General features: G+C 40.0%; 2 protein-coding genes across 4 annotated transcripts in view; one reads left to right on the top strand and one right to left on the bottom strand.

Moving 5' to 3' along the window:
* NPC1 (NPC intracellular cholesterol transporter 1) overlaps positions 1-984 on the top strand; it is a 56,266-nt gene extending 55,282 nt beyond the window's left edge. For both annotated transcript variants that reach the window (XM_069099789.1, XM_069099790.1), the window contains exon 25: positions 112-984. In XM_069099789.1, the coding sequence (XP_068955890.1) occupies positions 112-194 (83 nt within the window). In that variant the 3' untranslated portion in view covers positions 195-984. The remainder of the gene's footprint in view (positions 1-111) is intronic.
* On the bottom strand, positions 662-27,596 carry RMC1 (regulator of MON1-CCZ1). Of its 2 annotated transcripts, XM_069099791.1 has the most exons (20): positions 27,311-27,594; positions 24,118-24,194; positions 21,117-21,201; positions 19,456-19,512; positions 16,908-16,994; positions 15,684-15,824; positions 15,221-15,324; positions 13,979-14,068; positions 13,775-13,880; positions 12,279-12,390; positions 10,366-10,410; positions 9,867-9,920; positions 9,474-9,602; positions 8,362-8,468; positions 3,214-3,333; positions 2,724-2,801; positions 2,352-2,456; positions 2,188-2,256; positions 1,872-2,097; positions 662-815 (listed from the first exon to the last, which is right to left on the bottom strand). In XM_069099791.1, exons 1-20 carry the CDS (start codon positions 27,413-27,415, stop codon positions 736-738), a joined length of 1,977 nt encoding a protein of 658 aa, XP_068955892.1. In that variant the 5' UTR covers positions 27,416-27,594; the 3' UTR covers positions 662-735. The 2 variants fall into 2 exon arrangements, with proteins under 2 accessions (XP_068955892.1, XP_068955893.1); XM_069099792.1 differs by lacking the exon at positions 24,118-24,194 and having other exon boundaries at positions 27,311-27,596.
* Between the last annotated feature and the right edge of the window lie 333 nt (positions 27,597-27,929).

The raw sequence follows: 27,929 nt of genomic DNA, 5'->3' as shown, positions 1-27,929 counted from the left end.
ATAATAGAACATATCTCCTATTATGAAAATGGTTCTGCTAAGAAGAAACATACTCAGTTGACAGTATTGTGGGGAAAAATGGTAACTTAACTTTTTTTCTTCCCCCTCTAGGGCCATCAGTAAATAAAGCTAAAAGTCATGCTGCACAAGAGCGAAACAGAGGCACTGAACGAGAACGGCTCCTCAACTTCTAGTCCTCTGGGTGGCTGAAAGGCCACATGGTTTAGCGTGGGGCAGTCATGATGTTCTGGGAACCGTGGTGTTGGTGTTACTAGTTTGTGCACTGGGTGTCACTGAACACCCCCACTATTTAATAACAACAGCTTCAAATATGGTTTTTAAACTCAGGAATGCTCAACCTGGATGTGAGGCAGCATCATGAAATCTGAATGCATCAATAGAACACTGCGACACTTTGGAGAAGCCAGGAGAAATATCTAACTTCTCAGCAAGCCAAAAGTGAGGGCCAATATTGGTGAGAATAGATTGCTCACTGCCACTTTTTTTTTTTTTAAGAAAAAACAAATCAATGCAATTTTTTCTCCCTCTACTTTTAGGGAAAAAGCCATTCATACAAGTTCTGTACCATATTTTTAGTAGCCTTCCAGAACACTGTATATATATATATTGTACATATATTATATATATATACTTTATAACATTTTGTAGTTCAAAGAGCTTTATTAATGCAATAAATTAACTTTGTACAATTTTTGTAAAAACTAGCAAATAACTTCAAAAAGTTGTAGGCTTCATTAGAGCCTGGTCTCCAAAAACCTGTTTGAAAAAAGCGACATGTTCATCACAGTGTTCTCCTGTAAAGGAAAATAAATAAAAACTGTTAGGTCACTATTTAGAGGAACTGCCGATTAAAAATAGATGGGGGATGAGCCTAGAATGGATACTTGGAAGTTGGTGCATATATGTCATGTCTGCGGGGTTTTAACTTATTTTCCTTAATAAAATGCTATGTTTTTCTTAGGCTCTGATCTTCCTTTTCTCTATAAGACATGAATATGTTTAATGTAATTTCACAGTTACTTAATATAAAAACCTTCCGGTAAAGAGGGACAAGGATAACTTTCTGCCTCGACTTGAAAGTAAAAGTGGAGTAAAGCCTTCAACTGCTTTTTCCATATGAGAGAACAGTGAAGGCCTACACAGTTAATTTTCAGAAGTTAACCTAGAATGCTGTTGCCGATCAAAAGTTCACAGGCTTGTGAACTAAGGCAAAAGCTAAGAGTTCGAAATATTAAGGAGCTAGAGAAAAGAAAGCTTCTGTCTGGTGTAAGTGCACTGAGAAACCGTTCACCACCGAGTAGGGAACTAAAGGAAGTGGGATGAAGTTTGAGCATTAAATTATAGCTAACGAAATAGACACTCTATCTTCTTGAAGGTCTTTATATCTAGGTGTTTTGCTCCAATTGCCATGACTGGTAATCTCAGTCTAGCTGAATTTCTTGGGCTCATTAAAAAAAAATCCATTATTCAATTCTCCTTATAAGCTCTTCCTTTATTAGAGTAGAATCTTTTTTTTTTTTAATGAATCATTGGCTAGGCCTTAGACAGATTTGTTAGATAGAAACTAATTTCCAAGGAGGCCTTTTTTCTTTTAAGAAGTATGATGTATATGTAACTTCTCTTTTGTTTGTTTTTTTTTGGAGGGGGAAAGGCAAGGCAATTGGAATTAAGTGACTTGCCCAAGGTCACAGAGCTAGTATCAAGTGTCTGAGGTCAGGTCTTCCTGACTTCAGGGCTGGTACTCTACTCATGGTACCACTTAGCCATCCCTATGTAACTTATCAAAAGCTATTTAGAAACAAGTAAAAAAAACCCAGTTACCAGATTCTGTTGCTCTTCATTATTCTTACCTGGAGTGAAATTGGGGCTCCCTCGTAAACGCTGATTTCGTTGTTCAAAAAAGCGAAATATGGTATAGAAAAGCATGTTATCTTCAGTCTGTTTTGCAGCATCCAGAAACTTTCGAGCAGAGATGTTGTCATGCCCCCCAATGCCTCGGATAAACCTCAGGGCGGCTAACACCTGGTGCTTAGAAAGAAGAACTTCTACTATTTCATCGTTGGCCGTGGAAAGCCTCTGAAAGGAGAAAGAGGAGGTGGTAGAAAGGCAGGCAGATCGTATTCCTGGCCAGAAGCTCCAACACCACTGGCTAGCCCTCGCCCTTACCTTCAGCATGTCCAGGGACAGCTGATGAGCAGGGGGATAAATACTCTCCAGGGACAACAACAGACAGGCCTGAAAGAAAGTTTTCCAGATAAAACACAAATATGAGTAAGAAATGGTTGAAATCCAAAGTTAATAATAAAGTCGTTAGGTCATATGCCACCTACCAAAGGCTTTGAGTCACTGAGGACATGGTACTGCAGGAACTGATGGAGCATGTAAAAGAGGTTGTGCTGAACCAGTGTCTTGATGACCAGTTCGTGCAGGTAATGCTGAGGGAGAGAAAGGGGGTAGGGCTGCTGCGGCTGCCCTTGCTGGGGACAAGGGCTACAGAAGAGCGGCCTGAGGCCGGGGGGGGGGGGACAGGGACGGACCCTCCCTGCTCTGTCTAGGGACATGCTCTTAGCTTTCTTGAGGCATGTTTGAAGCTCCTTTAGTGCATCCAGAAGAGAGATTAAAAGAGAAAGAGACTATAAATGTGGCACTTCAAATTAATAATTTTTTTTTAATTTGGCAATAAATATTGCTTTAAAAAATACCTGAACGGGGATCTGAAACTGGTTAAGAGAGCGAATATATTCCATTAGAACTGCTATCACGAACTTATGAGGTATCTCCTGCAAAGAAAAAAGAACAAAATTTTACAAGAGTGAAATTCAGGTTAACAGAACTAAGGGAATGCTATAACATCATAGGTCTGGATCACAGTAAAGTAAGGGAGGAAGTTAATAGTATCTTCTTGTTCATTGGGCTCTATCAATTCAAATCTGGTTCATGGATCTGGATTGTGACCCTCTGCCTCCAATCCCCTCACTCCTCAAAGAGTGGATAACACATGACCATTTTGTTAGGGACCACTTCTGCTAAATCACCCTGTACAGGTAACCATTCCAGATTCTCTCAAATTAACTCAAGGTACTGGAAACGTGAGTTATACTACCAACTTAACCTGCTTCCTTAATTCTTTTATTTCTGGAAATACTATTTCCTGAGCAAAGGATAAACTAAATGAAGAATTTATTTACCAACCTTCTTTTCTGTGAATACTGAAAGAACATGAGTGTACATATCAGACTGATCAATAACAGCTTGAGTCCGAACAGGTCTTTTTAGAGGGGGATTGCTGCGGCTCTGCCCTGTTTCTACTACCTAAAATAAAAGAAAAGGACAGTTGATAACCAGTCTGCTAATTCAAAGTAAGAGACCCTACCCACAATAAACTCAAGATGCAGAGACAAGAGAATATGCTGGGAGGCCTGTGACCAGGCAACCTGGTGGAAGGGAAGAAGGCTAGAGTCAGACCCAGGAGGATCTGCCTGCCCAGCTTCCATCCTTCCAGGCTGTGGGACTCTTAAGTCACTGAGCTTTCCTGACACTTTCTTCATTATGAGAGTTGAACTACATGACCTCTCGGGGCCCTTCCAGCTCCAGATCTGTGTGGCCAGGTAAAGATTTCAGAAAGCAACACTAGCTGCATCTCCTGAAATCAAGCCTTAGGCCCAAAGTGTAGGTAAGCTTTCCTACCCTCAATAAGGTCACTCATAGTATGGTAGAGAACTACCATAAAAATACTTAGGAAAAGTGGCAGGTCCCGAGGGCAAGGTCATTCACTATTGACTGTGTAATTGGAAGTTTTGCGGAGGACAGCCATCAAGCTTTGCTGGAACACACAACACACAGTAAGGATACGAGGTAAGGCTGGGAACATGTAGGTCAGAGCTGGAGTGGAGGGAGGGCCTGGAATACCAGGCACACCCTTAGATGTAAGTAGCAAGACAGGAGACAGCTGGCCTGGAAGCCAGGCAGACCAGACTTCCAGGCTTTGCTTTTGATGCTCAATGATCCCGCCTAATTACTTTAACCCCTCATTACTCCAGGCAACTCAGAGCAGAGAAGTGCCAACCTCCATTGGTAGGAGTCTCCTTGTCCTGAGAGTACCCTGAACCAGTAAAATTAAAAAGGTAAATTTGGTGGAAGTGGGAAGGATAATTAGGAGGCAGGGTGTGGGAAGACCTACTTTAGGGGGCTACTAGGAGAGTCAGGTGAGAAGTAAAGAGGGCGTGTTTGTTCTAGGCAGTGAGAATAGGTGGGAACGAATGTGAGAAACTGCAGAGGAAGAATGTGAAGACATTAAGTAGGGAGGTGGATTCTCAAGTGTGGGTTGTTTCACAACCACACTCCATAATCTGAATTACTGCCTCAGTGACAGACATCTATGAACCTGAAGACTTCACTGTGGGCTCCACTTCTAATTATAAATGGGGAGTAAACCATTCCCATTCTGACGCTGTCCGGGATGCTGGTGCTACCTCACCATGTCTCCGGTGGTCTCCTTCCCTCCTACCGACCCCATGTCCGGGGGGGCACAGGTCTTTCCAAAACCAGGATCAGATTACGCTAACCGCCTCAGACCCCTCACCGAAGCCATGTGGCCTTACGAGCTTGGATCTGACCCTGACTCTACAGCATTCCTCCAGCACAGTGGTCACCAGTGACGTTCTGACCAACCACTTCCCAATTTGACCTGAGGCCCTTCTTTTAGGTGGCCATCGTCTGATTCTGATGCTCATCTTATTTTTTCAGCTAGTACTAGAAAATCTGGTGCATTCTGCTATTACATGTTCTCCCTGAAAAGATTGTGGGACTAGGAATTCTAATGAAACCATTGAAAAAAAAACCTTATTGGGGAGTGATCTGTGCTAACATCTGCTCTCTTCTCTCACCCTCACGACTGCTTTGCTAGTTCATCCTCCACTCTAGGCCCCTTAAAGCTGTGGGCCCACCCTACCTTGGGCCCTCTTCTCTTGCTCAGTGACCTCATCAGCTCCCCATGAGTGCAATCATCTCCATCTATATATTTCTCAGACCTATCCTGAGCTCCAATTGTCCATCTCCCACTACCTACTAGAGATTTCAGAAAGGATGCCCCATAGGTACATACATGTCCAAAACAGAACTCAACCCCACCCCCAACCACAATTCCAAATCCCCCTATTTCTGTCCAGGTTTGCAATCCTAGCATTACCTTGTCCCTCTCCTTCAACCCACATATCCTGATCCGCTGCCACCCCTTGTCATTTGTCTCCATGATGGGTCTCACATCTGTCCCCTTCTGCTTGCACAGCCATGACCCTACTTCTTCAGCACCTCTCACATGGTCTAATGTAACACCCTCTTCCATGGCCTCCCAGCCCCCAGACTCTCACCCACCCTGTCCGAGCCACACAGCTGCCGAAGTGATTTTCTGAAAATGCATCTCTGTCAATTTCCTATACAATAAATTCCAATGTTTCCCAATCACCCCTAAGATTTGTTTGGCCTTTAGAGCTCTTCACAATCTCTACCCAACTGACACTTTTAATCGTATGATACCCATCACTACCCCCTTCCTCTATTCTAGTCTAGTCACACTGGCCTGGCTGCTTCTCACATGACACCATGTCCTGCCTCAGCACTGGCCGTCCCTCTCACTTCCTTCAAGCTCCTGCAGCATGACCTCTGTGAGATCTTCCCAGATTTCCCCCTCGGGTTGTGCATGTTTCCCCAGTGGAAGGTAAGGTCCTTGAGGGCCAGCTCCATCTCATTCTTGTCTCTGAGGCACCAGTGTCTGGCACACAGTAGGTGCTCAGTTAAATGTTTGCTGACTGCCTGTAACAGACGATGGGACTTTGGAGATTCAGCTGCCTTGAGTAAACTGACTCATCAGTCTGTCAATGGAAGGAAGTGGGTTGACCTGGGAGCTGGATAATAAAAAGGGCCATCATAAACTGCTAGAGAAAGAAGAGATCTTAAGATTATCTATTTCAATCCACTTATCTTGCAGATAAGCAAACAAAGGCCAGGGAGATATTTGAGCAACATCACAAAAGAGTACCAAGGTCTACCCCAATTCTCTAGTCCACTGTTCTTTCCCCGCCAACAGTTAATTTGACCCACTGGGTCTTTTTCGCTGTGTAGACTTTGTCTTAATGGCCACAGGAAGCTGAAAGTTGTCAGAAGATACAAGCTAACTCTGAAACCAGAAAAGAAAGCTTATCCCTGAGGCCAGACAGATAACTAATTACAAAGGTTCTGTCAATAAACATTTATCATACCTATTATGTGCTAGACACTCTGCTAAGCAATGGGGCTCAAAGAAAGAAAAAAGACAGTCCTTGCCCCAAAGGGTACACACCTCAGGACTTGAAAATAAGACTCAAGAACTTTGATCAATGCAGTAACAAACCACAATTCCAGAGGATTCATGGTGAAACAAGCCACCCCCCTCCTGAGAGAGGTGATGGACCTGGTGCAGAAGAGAGATATTTTTTGGACATGGCAAATACAAGAATTTGCTTTGCTTGACTACTACCACTATAGGGTTTTTTCTTTTTCAATGGACATGAGGATGGTGGGAGAAAGAAAATTATCTTTTTGTAAAGAAAAAAACTGAATTTTTTTTAAAAAGAAGAAACTGGGGCAACCATTTAAGATCATGTAGAATAGGCCTAATTTCACTTAAGAGAAAAACCAATTTTATCTAGAACTAGCTTGCAGGCCCAGAAAAAGAGATGAGGGTCAATTCATGTGTTAATACCCTAATAGAGCTTTAAAACTCTCTGTCTTAGGAAAAGAAGTTGCTGAGGCATGGCCCAGACAGCCCAGAAGGAGGAGGTGGGGAGAGGGCATTCAAATTCCCCGGGGGGAAAAGGGAGAGTTGTCTGGTTACTTTATGGTGAGGCCTGGAAGAAAACCTCTGAGAAAGGCGCTCTGGAGCCTCACTGTGAACACTCTTCCTGGTCTCTCCTTTACAGGGATTTCTTTAACATCAAGTGTTTCTGTCTTTAATGTCCAGGAAACTCAAACAAAGACGATCCTGTGAAGCCACAATACAGGAGGGCGCCCCTCAATCCCTTGGCTACCTTCTCTGGGCCACAGAGACTTCACCATGCACTGGGGTCATAGTTCTACTGGGGAGTGGGGAGGAAGGGACACTGTAGTGGCCATCTGGCGCCACCTGCAGGCTCACAGTAAGGCCCATAAGCAGGCTATGTAACCTCACTGGACCTCATCTGTAAAATGCGGATGCTACACCTGGATTATTTATCCCAAAGGGTTGTTGTGAGGAAAGCACTTTGTAACCCTTGAAGCGCTTTATAAGTGAGTAGTAGCGAACAATTCCATCTACACAGAAGGTAAACTTCTTCAAAATTATAAAATGGGTTAAATAATCAGAAGAAAATATTTGCCTTAGGTAAAAATAAAAACATTTTTAAAAGAGAATACACATCACTACAATTTCTACAAAAGAAAGAACACCAGGGTTTTGAGGGCAGGCGTCACTGAAAGTTGGTATAAAAAAATACACTACATAAATGTGTTATTAAAGTAAATTTGTTAGGACACTTTTCTCAAATTAACAAGTAATGAGAAAGAGACAGCCCTCTAGCTATTATTGATCACAACAGGATATTAAATTCTATGACACAGATCCTTTATTTTAGTAGACAATCAACTGAAAATAGGAGTAAGGGGAAACACGATAATTTATTTTCTAATTAATCAAACGTTGATCCATTTTGGCCTTGGAAGATAGAGGCATACTATAATAAAAGAATCAAAATCTCAGCTTAATGATCTATAAATCAGAATAATATATGACTATATAAAAAAATCTCTGGATTTTGGTGGATAGATCTGGATCTAGATGGAGAGGATATGAAATAAAATGACATCTACTTCAACATTGCAATGATCTATGATATGTCAGGCTCATAGCTCTCCAGTTGGGTGGACAAGGATAATAGTTTAGTTTCCTGTTACAACTTTTATTTGGTGGAAGATCATATGCATAAAACCATGAATATATTTGAAACAAAATAAATTGAATCAATTAAATACTTGAGTGTTTCAGTCTCCCCAGACTATTATTATCAATGATAGCTTTCTCCTTTGGTTTCGATACAGGAATTACTTTACAGAATCACATATTTTTATATAAAGTAAGATGGCATCTAGTCCAACACCTTAACTGCAAGATTTGAATCAGAAAAGTCAATATTAGATGTATGTATGCATTTCATTAATTTAAATTTTATTATTATATTTTAAAAGTATTAACTCATGTGAATCTTATTTAAATTAGACATGGCCATATTTAAAAGGGGAAATCTCTTCACCTTGGTATAAATAACTTACCATTGTATAACTCTGCTCAGCTTCTAAGTACTTTTTATACTCATGATTGAGTTTATCAAAAACAGTGGCAATCACAGGCAATGTTCCTCTGTCTGATTCACTTAACACTAGAAGAGATGCAACAGTCATACTCAGATATGTAGTACTATATTATAGTACTATAAACTAAACAAATAAAAATCTAATCTTAAAGACTAGCCATACTCATGATATATTTTAAAATTCTCTAATCCCCTCATGGTAAATAGAGTGAACAGCTGAAATATAATCCAAAGAAGATTCCTCAGTAACATCCATGCAATCATCTTCACCCAGAATATCTTAAAAAGTCTCTGCTTTAGAGCTGAGCAGCAGACAGTATTCACTTTAGGCAGACGTGACCAGATTGAGGTTTCCCTTACTCTTCTGAGTTTGGAACCATCCTGGTTAGTGCCTTCTTGGAGCTTCTTCTGTACCTTTACTGCCAAGTTGTGATAAGGCACAAAAATGTGCCCAGCCCCCAAATACAGGTGGCAATCTCAGTACTGGGAAGAGGATACCTATGGATGTCCTACCATCATCTCACATAGTCCATATCCAAATCTCAATTCATCCTCTTTCCCAAATTTTCTACTCCACGATAAGGATTTTCCATTGCCTGTAGGCCCTTCCACATCCTGGCTCTAACTTTCCTGGAAAGTCTTTTTGTGTTAAGACTCCCCTCAGCGCTCTCTGCAAGCTGGGTTTTTTGCTACTGTCCCCACCCTCACCTCGGCCTCCCGCCCCTGGCATTCACTCACGCTGTTTCTTCTCCCTGCACAAAGCGGTCTGCCCTCCTCATCCCTGGCTTCGGAAGCTCTTTCTATTCCAGGTCCCAGTCAGGTAAGTCTTCCCTGATCTCTAAGACAAGTTATTTTTCTATCATCAAAGATCTTATGCCAACCTATCTTAGTCCCCAATGTTCTTAGTAATATTAATTTCTATTATAATTATTTGTACCGATGTCATAGGCACACAATTAGAAATTCTCGAGGACAGCAGCTGTGTTATATAATACAGTTCCTTGCACACCGTAGGAAGTAATATGTTCTTAAATTTAAAGCCTTTAAGGAAATCAGTAAATACAGACTTACTCTGTGAACACACAGACAAAATGACCATCTTGCAGTCTTTTCTCTGGAGAAGAAAGTCCATCAGTCTTCCTTTATCTAGCAAGAGATTTACTACAGGCTGAAGTTTTACCTGAAGAGTCCAGAGGTAACCTAGATTTAAGAAGCAGTAAGTTTAACAATTTGATCTGAACTAGAACTCATACAACACATGACCAGATCTCACTAAATTCTTGTGACAAATCCTCAAAATAACAATTGTAGCTCCATAAAAACTTCATTAATATTTCACAATAAAGTAAACAGATTGATCTAGACACTTCTGAAAATTTTATCTGGACATAATTCATTCGACATTGCCTTACTACCCTCTGAAATCTACATACATTATAAGGATGATGGTGCCTTCTGACCTACCCTGACTTGCACTGATGATGATGTCAGGCTGAAAGACGATCCAGGATGAGGAATCTGAATGTCAAGGGAAGTTCCAGAAAGTGAAGGAATAAATGCTTATTTTTACCCCCCTCCCTCTCCAGTGGTACCTGTCCTGAAGGAGAACCCTCCCATATATGTTCTCTCTCCCATTTAGAATGGGAGCTCCTTGAGGACAGTGACTGTTCTGATTTTCTATCTATGTCCATGCTTTTTTAGTCTTTTAACAGCTATCAAATATCTATGCCTTGTGTATATTTAAAAAGAGACCCCCACCCAAATGCCTGAGAGAGCTAAGAGGATTCCTTAATGACAGCTTTCAGAAAATGCTACTTTTTAAAATTGTGTTTTACAAAGATTCATATCATGTGGGGAGGTTACATGTGGGCTAATTTAAGCAGGGAGATAAGGCAGAGAGAGGAAAAGAGAGAGATACTTCACTTCCATGGTCACTTTGCCAACTGTTCTTTTCAAAGGATACAGAGTTTACAGGGAACAGGAGATTGGCTGGTCACAGAAGCAGGACCTGTATTTTTGAAACAAAAAGTACAGAAAAGCTGAAAACATGCTTCTTTAATACACAATTCCACCTACTTAAAATTAAAGCACATGAGCAAAACAGAGCAGAAGGAGTATGGATTAAGGCACATCTATCCCTACCATCAGAAAAACAACTCAAACCTGCTGTGGTGTGTTTACAAAAATGAAGATACAGAAATCAGCTCTTCCATATCCCACAAAACACACACAGCGGACTGAGAAAATGAACCAGCTAAACCAAGTTTCGATATTCTAAGTGATCTGGACATCAAAAGCAGAGTTCTAAAGACTGAACTGTCTGAAGAACTGCCCCATTCTTCACTTTAGTGAGCTGTCTCCCTATTACATGCTCACGACTTTGAGTTAAAGAGGACTATGCCAAAAAGCTAGGCTGCCTTCACTCATGATGCCCTCTTTGTCCACAGCCAAGTCATGTGCCAAAGAATCCAAAGCACCAGTTTTCCTGCTCATACGGTATTAACACAAATCTCTGTGAAGCAGGAAAGACAATTTCTGAAAGTAGAATTCTCCTCTCCCCCCACCCCCACCTGTCCTTTTCTGGTCCAATTGTGCAGACACTAAAGCTCTTTGGTGTTCCCCAAAGACGCAATCAACTAGCAGGGTAAATGGTGTGGAGCCAAATCAGCTGCACTGAAGACAGAGGAGAGGTAGGCCTCATGAAGGTCGGCCACTCCACAAGTGGAGAACTGTGAGATCTCAGAGACAGGAAAAGGGACCTTCAAGATCCACCAGGTCTAATGCCCTTCCTGATGCAGGAATCCCCTGTGGACTCAGGCATCTCTGACAACAAACTCAGCATGCGTACCTCCAGCAATGAGGACTCTGTCCAGTGAGGTATTCTGTTCAACTTGTGGACACCTCTAGTTACTAGGAAGTTATTTCTCATCCTAAGATTTAATCTGCTCGCAGAAGGGAGATGTACAACTCCAAAGGGTAGCATTTACAGAAAGAAAAGAATAATAAGCTTAATCCTTCTACACATCAGTCCTTTGAATATCTGAAGAAAGTTTTCCTGCTTCTAATTCAAAAGGACCAGGATGAAAAATGCTACCCACCTCTGGGGAGAACTGATGAACTCTGAGGCACACTGAGGTTGCTTTTTTTGACTTTCCTTACGGAGCTAGGCTTTGGTGTGGGTATGTTTTCTTTTTCAACAAGGTTAATATGGAATCTTTGCATGATTTCATATGTATGATCACTATATTGCTAGCTTTTTCAGTGGATGGGGGAGGCGTCAAGAGAGAGAGAGGGAGAGAATCTGGAACTCAAAATGTTTAAAAATGAATGTTAAAAAAGTTTTTATGTGTAATTAGGAAATAAATTAAAATATATTTTTGAAAAAAAGAAAGCTTCTTCAGTCCTCTCTTCACCAGATAAAAAAACCCAACTTTCTCCCCCACATTGTTCTTCAAGTAAAATGGTTTCAGGTCCCCTCACCCTCTAGGCTTTGACAATCTTCCTCTTAAAACACAGCACTAAGAAATGAACAAAGTATTAGAGTGTATTCGAGTATAAAGTATACCTACATAGGACTGACACCTGGGTATTAGAGTATATTAGAGTATAAAGTATACCTGCAATAGGGCTGTGATACCTGCTTCATTCTAGACACTATACTTTGGTAAATACAGAATTACTGTTTTTAAAGAAGGAAAAAAAATCTTTTATATAAATCTAACAAGAAGGGTAACATCATATACATATCTATTCATTATTACCTTGAATAAGTTTCCCAAAGGGTCAGGGTAAACATATAACATCTGCTATAAAACAACTATACACAACCTTAAATGAAATATAAAATGCTTCTCTATAGAATTTAAATAATTCTACCTGCCATAGGAATCTGATAAGGTTGTATTGATCGAGCTGGAAGTACAGGGTGATGGAGGGTAATTGTGCCATCAAATTCTCCTCTTAACTTGATATCAAATATTACAGATGTCTAAAGTGGGAAGGGGAAAAAAAAGAAGATTGTTGACACCAAAACAGACGTAGCTGAAAGCTGCCTGTATATATAGCACCTACACACACTTCAATGCATACTACTACAATTAGGCTTAAAGACTACTGATATGAGTACAATAACCATACCCTCAAATTAAGCAGACATTTTCTGATTTAAGAATTAGCTACAATACAGGAATATAATTGTCTTTCTAGAATTCAAAGTCTTCATTTTAATTATTCACTGTTCTCATAAATAATCTATCTTTCATTTATACATATCCTCTTCTGAAGACCTGAATGCATTCTCATGTGTATCATTTACAGCATCCTTGGCAAGAAAGAAGTATTATCATAAAAATGAGAAAAACAGGGAATAAAGAATAAAAGGTTTGCTTAAAGCCCCCAAATTAGTCAATGACCAAATAGGACTTAGCACTCATGAGTAACATGCTAAGTCTGCTTAGTACTGCTTCCTAAATCATTATTACCTACAGATGTGTATTCAGTCTGAAGAGGCTGCTTCATAATGACAATTTAACATTTTAGAAATATAGTGCAACCATGAGATTATATGGCCTTCATCATTTTAACAGTAGCTAACATTTACAGGGCCTTCTCCAGTCCTGATCTATATTTTGCCAATGGACCCAGAAGGCTCCAGAGGAGAAAATGAGACTGGTGACTTTGCGCAGCCCTCTCTTACTTAAATCCAATTCACTTCCAAGTCATGACATCATCTTCCTGATGTCATGGCCCTCTTTGAGAATGAAAGACAAGCACCAACAGTAGCTAGCATTTATGTGGCACTTTAAGTTTGGAAGGCATTTTACCAATATTACCTTATTTGATCCCCAGAACCCCCCACCCTCAGGGAGACAGGGACTATGATTATGTGAAATGAAGATTTTCAGAGAAGGAAAATGAGGCACATAACAGTTAAGTGCTTTGCCCAGAGTCATACAGTGGTCAAGCATCTGAGCCAGAATTTAAATTCAGGTCTTCCTGATTCCAAGTTCAGCAACTCCATCCACGATGCCCCTCGGCCACTCATATGACCACCTATGCTGATTAGCAACCCAAACTGAATAGCTGTATTATATCTTATATATTAAAGCTCAAGCACATAATTTTATGAAATCATTATTATTTCTTTCTGCTCCATGGAGAGGGAAATCAAACCACACTCATCCCAAATTCACATTTGTAAGGGTAACATTTTTAACACAAATATAGTTTTAGAGCACTTAAGCAAAAGAACATTTTTTTTTAATGGGCTATTTCCCTACCACAGATGTTCAAAGCCTTTTCCAGAACAAAAAAATGCACCACTGGCTATGAGGAGCCCAAGTTCAATTCGAGTCTCCAAGGTGCCCACATACCTCAGTATCCTGATGATGAACCACCACCAGGTTATCCACCACATTCAACGCAAACTTCCCCGTTCTGTTCAGCTTCAATATGTGGGTCTTCTTACAGACACCTTCTCTATGGAATGAAGAGAACGATGACTAATTAGATTAACAGACCCTCTCTTTCTACCCCACGGTTTAGATGACCAAAGCAGAGAAGGCGGCAGGCCTCACCGTGGCAGGTGGTAGAGCACAACCTCTGCCCCAGCACTGTTCGAGGTCCGGGAGTGATGCCTCAGGAAGAGCACATGGAGCTGCCCGTAGCTGGTCAGGGAAGAACGAGACGACTGTCAGTCACACCTCACGATTTAGGAATCCACCATTTCACAAACTTTTCTTGAGATTATTGAGTGTTTGGTACAATAAGGACTTAGAGAAAAACCAGAAATCAAGTGATACATGGTTTTCCAAATGGAAGTAGGGACTTTTTAAAAATAGAGAATGGTTTTCTTCCATGACAGATTACAGAACTTAGTTTACTTTCTTATTTATGAAAATTAAGCATGGCATTTAGACTCAAAAGAGTAATGGATACACTTATTTTTATGATGAAAAGAACAATTATCCTATCTCCTCAGACATCTTAAAAACATTTCTGAGACTAGCAAGTGGTTTTGAAGAGACAATAGCATTTTTCGTATTTATAAAGAACAAATGATATTTATAAGGGAACAAGGGAATCACAAGATGATTATGATGATTAAGATGATTATTGCTAATCATCATAAAATGTCAAAGACCTGTGATTCCCTCAATGTGGGAGCATCTGTGCCCCTCTTCAACTCAAAAGATTATCTTTAAGAGTGCGGCCCCAAAAATGATCATCTTGCAGCTAACCTGGTGAGGAGATTCTGCATTTAGAGATCAATCCTCAGACATCTGCCCCTGGGTCCATACTCAATTCTTCCAGTTTGACAGGCCCTGTCATGGCCTTCAAGAACACCAGGTTGCTTTCATGACACAACAAGGCAACAGAATCAGACTTTGGAGGAGCTCACATCTTTTTAAAGCCCATTACTTATGTACTCCAAGCCCAGTGAATTCTCAAGTCCTGTGCTCTTTCTACTACAACACAATGTCACAGCACAGGTGACGTTGTACATAGCACTCTGAAGCCTGAAAAGCACTTTGTAGACATCTTTTCAACTGCTCCTCACAACAACCCTGTGAGGTAGGTAGTGACAGCAAAATATCCCCATTTTAGAGATAAGGAAGCTGAGACTCCAAGAGGTTAAGTGACAGTTAAGATCACACAGCTGGCAAGTGTCTTCCTGACCATGCTACCCTCAGAAACTAGCTAAGTGGCAGGGCTGGAATCTGAAAATCACTTGAGTGCTCTGCACCCTGGTATACTTCTTCCATAATTTAAATCACCAGAAACAATTATAAAAAGGAATTCTCATCAGACAGACATACATTGTAGCCATTGCAATATCTCTTTCAGAAAGGCTGAGTTTAGTTGACTTAGGTGCTGCTGGCAATTCAATTTCAAACTTGGATAGCTTCGACATAGTTCCAGCCTATTTTAGAAAAACACAAATAATTTTTAGAAAAGTTTTTTTAACCTCCTATATCTTAACACTCTTATTTTAAGATTCTCAAGGACAGATAACTAATTGTGTCTTCCACTTACTTCGCAACTCCCTATGGCATCTGCTACTGTGTGTGCTCACAGAAGAAAGTAAATAACTTATTCAATAAAGCTTTCCTGGAAACCACAGCTGGAATAATGCCCCCTAGAGGCAAAAAGTCATACTGCTATTGGATTACAAACACCCTTTGAAACAAAGTGCTTCAGTATTATGAAAACATGATTTGGAGATGGGAAGAATTCGTAACCTTTTTTTTTTTTCAAACTAAAACACAGTGTCATGCTTACTCGGAAATAAAATGGCTGGAGAACATTTCCAAGGACAGTGGTAGACAGCAAAATGACTGAACTCTCAGGACAAGACATGTACCAATTTACATTGATATTCTGACTTTTCAGGAGTTTCAAGCTTCGTTTCTCTGGTAAGACCTGAAACAAGAATCAAGGATTAAAGTTGTCTTTAAAGAAACATTAAATATTAGAAGATTGGTTTAACAGATTGATAAAGAACAGGAAGTTAAATATATAGGTTATATAATAGAAGCTTATCCATATAGTTATAAAATGCTTACACACACATACATATTTTCATATATCTTACTGTATCCTCACGACAATTTGTGAGGCATATAACATAAATTGATTATTCCCAACACAGACATAGGGGGAAGTTCTGATTTAGGAGGTTAAATGACTTCCTCATGGTCAGTAGAAAGTGTTAAGCGAGGATTCAAACCTAGAGCTTCTGATTTCTAATCCATTCCTCCTAAAGCTACACCACAATACACACATCTCTTCCTTCCTGAAGCAGCTGGTGGTACAGTGGGGTCAAGAAGACCTGAGTTTTAATCTGATCTCGCATTTACCAGCTGTCTGTCTCAGTTTCTTCAACTGTAAAATGGGAATGCTACAGTACCTGCCTCTCAGGGTTACTGTGGAGGTCAAATGAGATAATATTTGTGAAAAGAATTCAGCATGGTGCCTGGCACGTAGCAGATGCTATGGAAATGGTTATTCCCTCCTCTCCATTTGATACAGTCAGTACTATCCAAAATAAGACTCTGAAAAGGATTAGAAAGAACTGCAAAAAAATCAAAACCAGCAAAATTATAAAGAACAAGTATGTCTCCAAAGAAGACACACGAGAAGGCCTAAAAGGTCCACAAGTGCTAAATACAATGCACATCTGCAGATTTTTTTTCAAAGTACTGATTAGCTATGCTGTTATTTCCCCCCTTTTTTGTTATTAAAAAATAGTATTTGTTATATGGGATGGCTTTCTAGGAAAAAGAAGGGGAAGGACACTGGGGGGAATTATATGATGTAAAAAAAAACAAAAAACACCAATAAAAACTCATTTTAAAAAACGATTAGAATGCCCAGCATCAGGAAGGTTTAAGATATTCAATCTGAATTGAAAATTAAGCAACAGACTTACTGCTAATATTGTAACCTTTGAATTTTAACATATGCATTATCCATTTTACAAAGCTGCCAAATAGTCATTATTACCTGATAAAATTCAATTCCTTGATCTGTTATGAAGACTATTTCAGTGGAACTGGTCCAGCAGAATCCTAGTATGTTGGCATTCTTCGTCTTAATAAAATTACATATTTAAAATTTAAATAATTAAAACAATTTTAAAAATGTAAATACATTTTACTTTAAAGCTTCCCATAAAATGCAGCTATTAAGCCTAGAAATTAACTTACAATTTTTATCAAAGCTCAAAACACTATATAGTTTATCATTGACCCTTTAGTGAAGCAGAACTATGTCATGAAAATATCTTAAATTTAATTACTAATTATCATACTACATTATTTGTAATAAAATATTTTCTTTCATTCAAAACACCTCATCCAAAATAGGAATCTTGGATTCTTTGATGATAACTATGGACAGATCTAAGCTTCTCTTCATATGACTGAGCAGAGTGAAATAACCCTGACTTCTACTAGAGATATCACCGCTGCTAAATCTACTAAGCTTCAGAGCAGTGGTGGCAAACTGAAATAGAAAAGGGGACCACTAAATGGGGATCCCCACAGGCCACATATAATCTTAGTTGTAAAATATAAAATTATCTATGCTCTATTGGGTTTTTACTTATTTTGTTAAACATTTCCCAATTACATTTTCATCTGGTTCAGGCCACACTCAGAAGTGTGGAGGGCCCTGTATTTGACACTTCTGCCTTATATGTCCATTGCTAAAGCACAACAAAAAAGACTCCTCTTACCCTATTTGTGGTCATAATGGAACTCAATATTTCAACAAACACTTATTAAAAACTTCCTATGTACAAGGTACTCTGCTAAACACTGGGAATACAAAGACACAAAAGTTTCTACCCTCAAGAAGCTTCTATTTTAACTAATCTTTTCCCTTAAAATCTGCAGCTTCTTCTGACTTCCTTGTTTCTCTTAACTACACCACTACTGTCCAAGTTACTCCAGCTCAAATCCTAGGTTTCATCCCTGATTCTTTCCTTCCTACTGCCTCTTCCCTCATCCATGCCCACAGCTGCCAGGCTAGGCCAAGTGCTCACACAATGATGTCTCTACCCCTACTCTTTCTCCGAAACAACCTATCCTACACACCTCCGCTGGATGAGAATCTCCAGATCTGCTGCTGACAGATTTTCATGACTCCTTGATGCCAAGAGAATAAATTCCAAGCCCTTAGTATGACACATAGGGTCACTCTATGGTCCTGCTTTAACCTACCTCCTTAAGTTTTTATTGCACCATTTCCCTTCATATTCTCTACAGCAGATTAAATGTCACACTCCCTGAAGCAGACAGCAGGTGCTTAATAAATGCTTTTCAAATGACTGGACAACTAAAATTCTGAAGTATAAGATTTCACATTTTCTGATTAAATTTCATCTTGTTAGATTGGGCCTTCTCGTCTATTCTTTGAAGGTCTTTCCAAATAAAGGTTCTTAACCAGGGATCTTTATTTTTAAAAATATTTTGATAACTGTATTTCAACATAGTTTTATTTTCCTTTGTATTTCTTCATACATTTAAAAAACATTATTCTGAAAAGGGGGTCATAGGACTTCCCAGAAGGTCACAGAAGTCCACAACACAAATAAAGTTAAGAAATCCTGTTCTATACCCTTATTATACATATATATGCAGAAACTATCCCTTCTAATTGTGTTATCAACCATAAATTAGATAAACTGTCTTAATTCTTCATCCAAACTGATTTAAAAAAAGCAAAAGAAAATGCTGAGTAGGCCAGGGCTGATGACAAAGCCCTGTGACACAATATTAGAAATAATAACCCATGTTTCTTGGGAATGTACTCAACCAGTTATGAATTTTTCCTAAATGTATGACCATTTAAACACATTTCTCCGTCTTGTTAATAGGATCTTGAGATTTTGTCAAATGTTTTATTAAAGCAAAAATTCATTCTTTCAATGACATTTCCTTAATCTACTAGTCTTAACAACTCATTTAAAAAAAAAAAGGAAATTAAGTTAATAGTCAGTCAGAATCAGATCAGGGTATAGAAAGCGGCCATAGGAACAATATGGTTAAATGGTTCTATTCTTTTAAAAAAAAACACTTGGTTCTCTATAGAGGATCTAGATGGAGGGGATTCACTCACTAAGTAAATGCTCCCTGCTTAGGAGGAAGCCTACTCTGTCTGACTCTGAAGGGGGAATTCCTATCCTCCTCTGAGTTTTACTAGAGGTAACCCCCACTCATCCCCTCCCCTCAAAAAAAAACACAACCACATTCTAGGCACATGCCACACTACCCCTGCTGGCTAAAGACCCTACAATTCTTCTATCATTAAAACCAACGACCAGGTAGTGAAACTGAATCGGGTAACAAAAACTAGAGGAAGAAAGCAAAGTAAAAGTCAAATTTAGGGGGTTCTAACTAGAATGTAGGACTACAGACACAGATGAAAAATAACTTCTAAAAATAGCTGATTATGTTACAAAGAACATTTTACCACAGATCACTCTAAAAAAGCAGACTCAAGAAACTGTCATGCCCAAGGCTACCAAATTGAAAACACATGCATGTACCTTGCATTCTTGTGTATATTCCAGCTGAGGACAATCAGGAATAAAGTTCAAAAAATCCTGAAAGAGAAAAAATGCACAGTTAATTCTCTAAAGCAAGGTCCTGGGAATAGCAGCAGTAAGACCAAGGTCAGAAGTGTTCTTACTGTATTACTGCAAAAAAAGGCACGATGACAACACTGATAAATTCAGATTCATAAAAAATCTGACAATACTCACTCGGCAACTGAACAAGTATGATGTTCAAGAAAATGCAAACAAAACAAAAATCTGAGAGATAAACAGTCTCCTTTCCCTAAGTATGCAAAGCTCTGTGATGACGGGGAGGGTGTCTTATTTATGTTTGGGTTTCCCTCATTATTAGACTTTTCAGAGTGGGTTCATTTCAGAGAACCACAGATACAGGGTTGAAAAGGACCTCTAGAACTCATCTAGGCCAACCCTCTCATTTTACAGATGTGGAAACTAAGGCCAGGAGCGATTAAGCGATATGCCCAAGGTCACAAAAGCAGTGACAGACGAAGCACATGAACCCAAGCCCTCTGATGTCTGACAGGGTGAGTGATCTTCTCACTGTACAGTGCAGTTTGGCTTTTAAATGTCTGCTGAAGTGAATTATGGTTTAAGATTACTATACAATTTTGAAAAAAGTAAAAATCCATTTTTTCCAGGTAAAATTTAAGAGAAAATAAGTTCTAAATCATATTTACTCTTTAGTATTTGAAAGCACTTGTATTAATGGAAATTGCTTAATAAATTACTATCCTCAGCTCTTCTAGGGCTAGAATTTACCTGTATTTTCACTTTGAAAAAACTACCACACAGATTTATTAATTACTATATGGACCCTATTCAATTCAGATGATTCATATATGAAAAAGAAAATCTGAGGGGAGGCTAGGTGACACAGTGAATAGAGCACCAGCCCTGGAGTCAGCGGGACCTGAGTTCAAATATGACCTCAGACACTTAACCTAGCCATGTGACTTTGGGCACGTCACTTAACCCCAATTGCCCTGCCTTCCCCACTCCAAAAAGTCAAAAAAAAAAAATTATGGAAAATTACATCCCCAAATATCCAATTCAAGAAAATAGTGTTCATACAATAATCTCATTGAAACTTGGAATAACCTAATTCTGAAAAGTAGTTTCTTCCAGTTGATTTTTACCATAGTAATGTGGCCACTGGAAACAAAGTTAAAAAACTGATATTTATGAATCAGTGGAAAGTTATTCTTATTATTCTAATTTATTATTTTTTACCCCATTAAGGGTGTGCCATTAGGTACCCTTAACTCTAATCTCCTGTCTTGGTTAAAGGCAACTTCTGATCAGAGAGAGAACGTTCGAATAACTCACACATGTAAACCAACCAACATCTGACATTTGTCCTGGTCATTAGCTAGCAATATAACATGCAGGGAGTCTAGATTAATAAAAAATAATGCCTAGAAATCACAAACTGACAAATTATTTAATCCACAGACTTTTGTTTTACCAAATGCCTCTCTTATCTCCAGAAGATTCAAAGGATCCAAAATCATGCAACATAAAACATATATTTTCACCAAAAAGGTAAAGGTTCCCTCAACATTCTCTTTTTTACAACTCATCCTCTTCCAAAATTTTACTAATGTATTTTAGGATTTAAGAAGTATTCTTACCACAGTCTTTGAGGTTCTTTGAACAGCCAATATCTTATTTCCCAAGGAAAACTTGATACATTTCACTTCCCCTTTGTCTTCCATCCTTTGGAAGGAAACAGTACAGGAAGACTTCAGTAGAAGCAGAGAATTCTTGAGATTATCATTGTTCCAGAAGACATGAGAGATATTCAGGAAAAATAGTGCTTTAATTTAAAATTAAAATTATATTTAGGATAACCACCAGATTCACAGTAGAATCATTTTTCAAACAAAGTAATTGGCAATAATGTGAAAATAGATTCAATTATAGAATACAAGTAAATAAAGGTATAGAAAAGTAGACCAATGCAATAGATCAGACAAATAATACCTAAAAGCAAAAGGTCCCTTTAGCCCAGTATTTAATAAACCCCAAAATACAAACTCTTAGCAGCTTGTAAAATTGTATATAAACTTGCATACTACAAAAACTGATGAGAAAACTGAAAAACAACTTCAAAGATATAAAGGTTGAACCAGCTTTTACAACACATCCACAATAAGTAAGGTCCAAACTGATAAGCAACCTAAACATAAGGTCGTGTCATTATAAAAATTAGAGGAGAAATTAATGTGGTACTTTTCAAAACTACAGTTAGGTGGAGAATTCATAAGCAGAGGACAGAAGAAATCACAAAGAATAAAACAATTTTGATTATATAAAATCAGAAATGGCTAGGTAAAACAGTGAATAGAGCACCAGCCCTGGAGTCAAGAGGACCTGAGTTCAAATCCGGCCTCAGACACTTAACACAAAAACTAGCAGTGTGACCTTGGGCAAGTCACTTAACCCCAAATGCCCCTCCAAAAAAGCAAAAATAAAATTAGAACTTGTGTGTTAACAAAATTACTGCAGCTAAGATGGAAACGGAGCTGCTTAGTGGAGGCAAATCTTTGCAACAACTATCTCTAATATAAATTTACTATTCCATGTAAATATAGGGAACTGTCACAAGACTATTAAGTTAAAAGCAATTCCCCAATAGATAAGTGCTCAAAGGATATGAATACAGAATTTTCAAAATAAATGAAAATTATCAATAACTATGAGAAGAAATGCTTCAAGTAAATGTAAATTAAAATGACTTTGAGGTTTTATTGCATGTTCCTCAAACTGACCAAGGAGACAAAAATGGAAATAGTCAATATCAGAGAGATTATGGGAAGGTTGGCATACTAACACACTACTGATGGACCTATGAACTGGTCTAACTGTTCTGGAAAACAATTTGGAATTATGCAAGAAAAGAAAGCAAACTGTTGACTCCTTGTGGCCCAGGGATCGAAAGCAAAGACAGAAAGAAGGGTAGCACATACATTAAATTTTTTTGTAGCAGTACTTTCAAAAAACCATAACAAGGTGGATGTCCATCAATTAGGGAATGGCTGAGCACATGCAGCATATAATTGTAATGTCTTATTATCATACCATAAGAAATGAGAAACTCAGAGAAATGGTGGAAAACTTAAATAAGTCATTACACAGGGGGAAAAGGGTCATGAGAACAATACCCACAATGACTTTACTAATTCAAATAAAAATAACACTAAAATGCAAATGCACTCAGATAAAATGGAATAACCAATCTTGGCTCTAGAGGGTGGATAACAGAACATACTCCCCTGAGAAATTAGGGATTAAGGGGAGGAAATGTTCCACATCCTGTCAAATATGGCTGCTACATTAGTTGGTTTTGCTAAACTGATTCTTGCTGAGGTTAACAAGAGAAGCTTCTATTGAGGTAGAAGGTGATTATCAGAAAGACTAAGTTATGAAAAACAAAAAGCATCAATATAACTCAAACTAACTCTACCAAATTACATTTGACAGTGTATTTTTCTGCTAGCCAAACATCTTTGTGCCATTATTAGCAGAACCTAAGTAACAGAAAGGAAAGTTAACTTTTCTAATTCAAAAGTTGTCTACTATTAACAGATACATAACATAAGACTTTTTAAGGAACCGCTTTAATTTGTAGAAACACCAAGTCAAGCCTGTGGTCAAGATCATGCTTAAAACATAAGCCCCTGCAAGTAGGGATTGCTTCATTCTTTTTATCTGTGTCCTCAGCAGTCAGCACAGTGCCTGGTACACAACAGGTGCTTAATAAGTGCTTCTGAATAGTTGCTTGAATATCTAACTAAAAGGTAGTGTCTCCACTGAAAGAGATACAACCCATATTCAAGGATGTCCTATATCCTGACCAATATTATAGAATACAGTATGTCAAACAGATGAATAAAACAAGATTCCTGCCTTTAAGTTTTTAATCTACACAACACCCTCCTAGATCCAAGCCTCCCATCTCCATCCCAAGGAGGCAGACTGAGGCGCCACAGTGGGTAGAGTGAGAATAATTTTTTTCCACAATAATCACAGTCATGTTTTCTTCATGTTGTAGGGAAGAAACACTTTCCTCTTACTATACTATCACAGGAGAAACACTGGCATAGACACCTCCTTCACAGTTTAATCCATAAAACTGGAGTAACAATTGTCATACCTACCTCACAGGGCTGCTGTGAGAATCAGAGAAGGTAATGTATGTAAAGCCCTTTATGAAATTTAAATTGCTATATAAATGTCAGCCAATATTCTTCACAGACCAAATACTGTGGGAAGACCTAAGCCAGATAAGGAAGCAGAGATAAGAGGTCTTTGCAGGTCAACAAACCCACCAACGGGTGTCCCCATGGACACTAACTTCCAGCATTATGACCTGAATGGTAGTATATTGGTCCCAAATTCCCCATCCTGCTCCCTTGTCCCAATGACTGCTGCAGTCCTAACAGGTCATCCCAGTCGAGGAGGGGAAGAAAAGGCAGATAGAGACAGAAATTCTCAACTATATTACTGAATGGGGGGGTGGGAAGAATGATCACATTTTACTTAAGTGTTTTTCAAATTTCAAATTCAATTTCAAAATTAATTTCAAATTAATTAATCTCAAAAGGCCCATAATGCAGTTGGCACTGTTACCTAAATGAGATGGGATTCCTATCCTCTGGTCCTTTAACAACCACTCCAGTAGCCCCACCAGATCGGACAGCAAAAACCTGGAAAAAGGTTTGAAGTTCATTTTAGTATCTGACCTTCCAAAGGCTATTCCATAGTCAAAAGTGCTATTTCTGTTTTATTTCATATTTCCATAGTCTTAGGTCTCTATCTTTACCCAGTTTGAGACTTCTGACATAGATAATCTTAAATGCTTCTAACCAAACTGCACATATTCATAGGTGGGAGATTTCAAATGAGTTTTTGGAAATGAGTACATCAGCTCAAAATATCACAACCATAATGTTAATTTCTCATATGACACAAGATGAAACCATTGGTTTCTCCTGCGGACCTGAACACAGCATAGCATTTCCCTAGACTTTTGTTTCCATTTGTAAAACAGATAGTAGAACAAGTTTGTATTTTAAAACCCTGAATTGAAAGTTTAACCAAAAGCCATTCATTCTGTACTTCAGATGCCCATGGTTCCATGGGTATATGGATGTTTGTTGAAACCCTCTGATGCTACAATTGCTGGTCTTCAAAAGTTGTTGTGGTTGAAAAAATTCATTGCTCCAGGATCAACTTGGGGATGAGCCTTTCTGAACTTTAGCTTTATTGTCCTTGGCCATCATGGGAGCAGTACTCAAAAGTCTTCCAAGTCTGAAAGGATCTGTCAGAATTTGCTCTGTTGGGATATCCTCTGAGACCAGGGTCACATCAACATCATTTAGAGACACCAAAGCAGGACTTAACTAATAAAAATCATCATTACTAACAAAACACGACTAAAAATGACCGATGAATCCCCTAACTTCTATAAAAGCAGCACCTTCACAAAAAAGGAAAAGTGAGTTGTCTGTGATACTGGCTCAGTTTGGACAGTGGTGAAATTAGATCCCTTAGCACAGAAAACCATTTTCCCCAGTTGTTTATTAGAAGAAACAAATTGATATTAGGCTCTGGAAAGTATGGAGCTGGCATGGGCCAGATCCCTGGTCTTCCTTCTCAATCCAGGTACACATTTTCACAGCTTCCCAGGTTCCTCAACCTACTCCCAAATTCAGGTGAATAAAGCCACTGATCTCCACAGTCACAACCCATACAACTACTCTGCAAATCTGAGAGTAAAAACAACCCGTCAAGAGACCTGCATTTCATTGCAAGGATGAAAAGAATGGGACCATTGAGAGGAGGTAAGTACTCCATCTTAATAGTTTGTAAGAGATAAGATGAAATTAGGAATAGTCTTATATGCACCCTAGATTTCAGGAAAGCAGATTTCAAGGGCTCAAAAAAAATTGGTAGGATCCCACTGACTGAAACCCTACAGGGGATGTCAGCTTACAGGGTTGGGAAGCTCTCAAGAATAAAATTCCAAATACACAAAATCAAATCCAGCGAAATTATTTAACTTTCTATGTACATATTGTTTTCTCCCAAAGAATGTAAGATTCCAGAGTGAAGTAGGGCACAAAGTATACACAAAATGGCCAATAGAGAAATGATGCCCAATCTAAGCAAGAAGATAGTAAGAGTACTTAGCTACCCCAGGCCTAGATCAACTATGTCCTGTGGAATCAAGAGAACTGGCAGATAGGATTGTTAAGCCACTGTCCATCTTTAGACTCATTTCCTTTTGACAGGGCCAGCAATCTGACAGACAAGGAAAATAATATAGAGTTCATCTAAATTTGGGCAAATCATTTAATAAAGTCTTTCATGCTATTCTTGTGGGGGAAAATGGAGATGTGGGAAAGATAATAGTATATTTAGGTGGATTCAGAACTGGCTAAATGGCCAAAACCAAAGAGTAGTAGTAGTAGACATCCTGAAAGGAAGAATCCAACGAAGCACTCTAAGAATCTCTGCTTCTTCCTTCAATGTTTGATATTTTCATTAGTGACTTAGACAAAGCAGAAAATTATATACTATCAGTTTTGCTGACACCATAGCACTAGAAAGGATGGGGTTTCACACAGGGAAAGAAAGTCAAGATTCTAAAATAGCAGTTAGAATACTGAACCATAAATCTAGTAAGATAAAAATCTAAAAGTGATAAAATCTTATGATTGTATTCAAATAATCCACCTTACAAGTACACTTTGGGAAAGTTTGGGGGAAAAAATGAGAGTTTTGTAGTTTTAAGTCCAAAATGAATCAACATTTTGATACGGCATTCAGACAAGGCAATTCGAAACTTCCATTAGAAGCATCACAGTGTACAGGACTATCTATGGAAGGGATAATCATCCCATTTAGTCACACCTAGTCAGAAAATATCTGAAGTAGTGTGTTCAGCTCCAGTTACCTCATTTTAGGAAGGGCGGTGAGAAGCTAGAGTGTCTAGCAGAGAGTTTATATCCTATATGGACCAGATGAAAAAACGGAATATTTGCCCTAGTGGAGATGGGGCCAGATTGCCTTTATTTTGGAAGACAGGTAGCAGAGTGGACAGAAGTAACTGGAGAAGAACTGGGTTCAAATCCTGCCTTGGACACTTGGTAGTTGCGTGACCCTAGGCAAATCATTTAACCGCCCTCAGCCTCAGTTTGCTCATTTGTAAAATGGCAGTGGCCGGGATGCGATCTCTTCTAACGTCGCTTTTGCTTTAGGTTTCAAGTCTCTGAAGGGCGACCGCTTGGAAAACAGGCGAGACTCGATCCTCTTGACCCCAAACAAGTGGAAAGCTGCAGGGAGGAAACACTTGAGCTATCTGCCTCGGGAGGTGCTGAGCTCCCCGTCCCTCGGAGTCTTCAAAGAAGATGCGGCACAGAGTTCACGCTCCCTCGGGGGCTCCGGTCCAGGTCACGGAGGGACGTGAGCGACTCCGAGGTCCGTCTGTCTCGGCTGTGTGGGCAGGGCCAATCGCCTAGCCTCTCTGAGCCTCAGTTTCCCCACCTGAAGTCCCCCTCCTGCCCTCGAGGGGTCCGGGTGGAGAGCATGCAAGGAAAGCCCCGGATTATTCAATTCCGTCCACAGCTGGTGATGACCACTGGCGCGGGGCTCCCCGCCCCCCCCCCCCCCCCCCGGCCCCCCCCCGGCCTCCCCCCCCCCCCCCCTCTCCCCCCCCCCCCTCCCCCCCCCCGTGCCCGGACGCCCCGCCGCCCGGCTCCGCCCCCTCCCGCCCCCCGCCCCGCCCCGCCGCACCCCTCCCCCCTCGCCCCGCCCGGACCTGCTTGTTGGCCTCATCGAAAAAGACGCAGTTGACGGGGTTCGCCTTTTCGAAGTGTACCGGCCGCTCGCACAGCTCCAGGTAATAGTCCTCCTCCTCACTCATCTCGGCGGGCGGCAGCTCCGCTCGGAGCCCCCGGGGGACCCGGAGCCGGACCTCGAGCGCAGCGGAACACTCGGGCCGGTGCGTGAGGGGCGGCAGGGGAGGCAGCGGCGGCGGCAGCGGCAGCCCCGGCTACGGCTCCGGAGCAGGAGGCCGCTTCCTGGTGCCTCGGCCCCACCCCTCTGTACCACGTGACCCTCGCCGCCTCCGCTCTTAAAAGGGCGAGGGCCCCAGCGCTCTAGTGGGGGTGGGGGCCCACCGAGCGCTCCCCCTCCTGCCCCCATGACGTGACGTGACGTGACGTAACGTGACGGCATGTTTACTGGGCCTCCCGCTGAGAGGCTCTGCCCTAACCTCCCCAAGGCCTCCTCGCGCGTGCCGAATGGGAATCCTGGGGTATATGCTGTCCTTAGAAAGGAGGGAGCTCCAGCACCTGGGAGTAACAGAAAAAATATCAGTTTATAATGGCAATACTACTACAACGAATAACAATAAATGCAACTAACAATATGATTAA

The sequence above is a fragment of the Petaurus breviceps genome, unplaced genomic scaffold (genome assembly GCF_028583685.1).
Source record: "Petaurus breviceps papuanus isolate PSGF00001 unplaced genomic scaffold, PetGlider_PUasm1.0 38, whole genome shotgun sequence".
Classification (NCBI taxonomy): domain Eukaryota; kingdom Metazoa; phylum Chordata; class Mammalia; order Diprotodontia; family Petauridae; genus Petaurus; species Petaurus breviceps.
The sequence above is the reverse complement of the archived record's forward strand: the minus strand, read 5'-3'. Positions and strand labels throughout refer to the sequence as shown.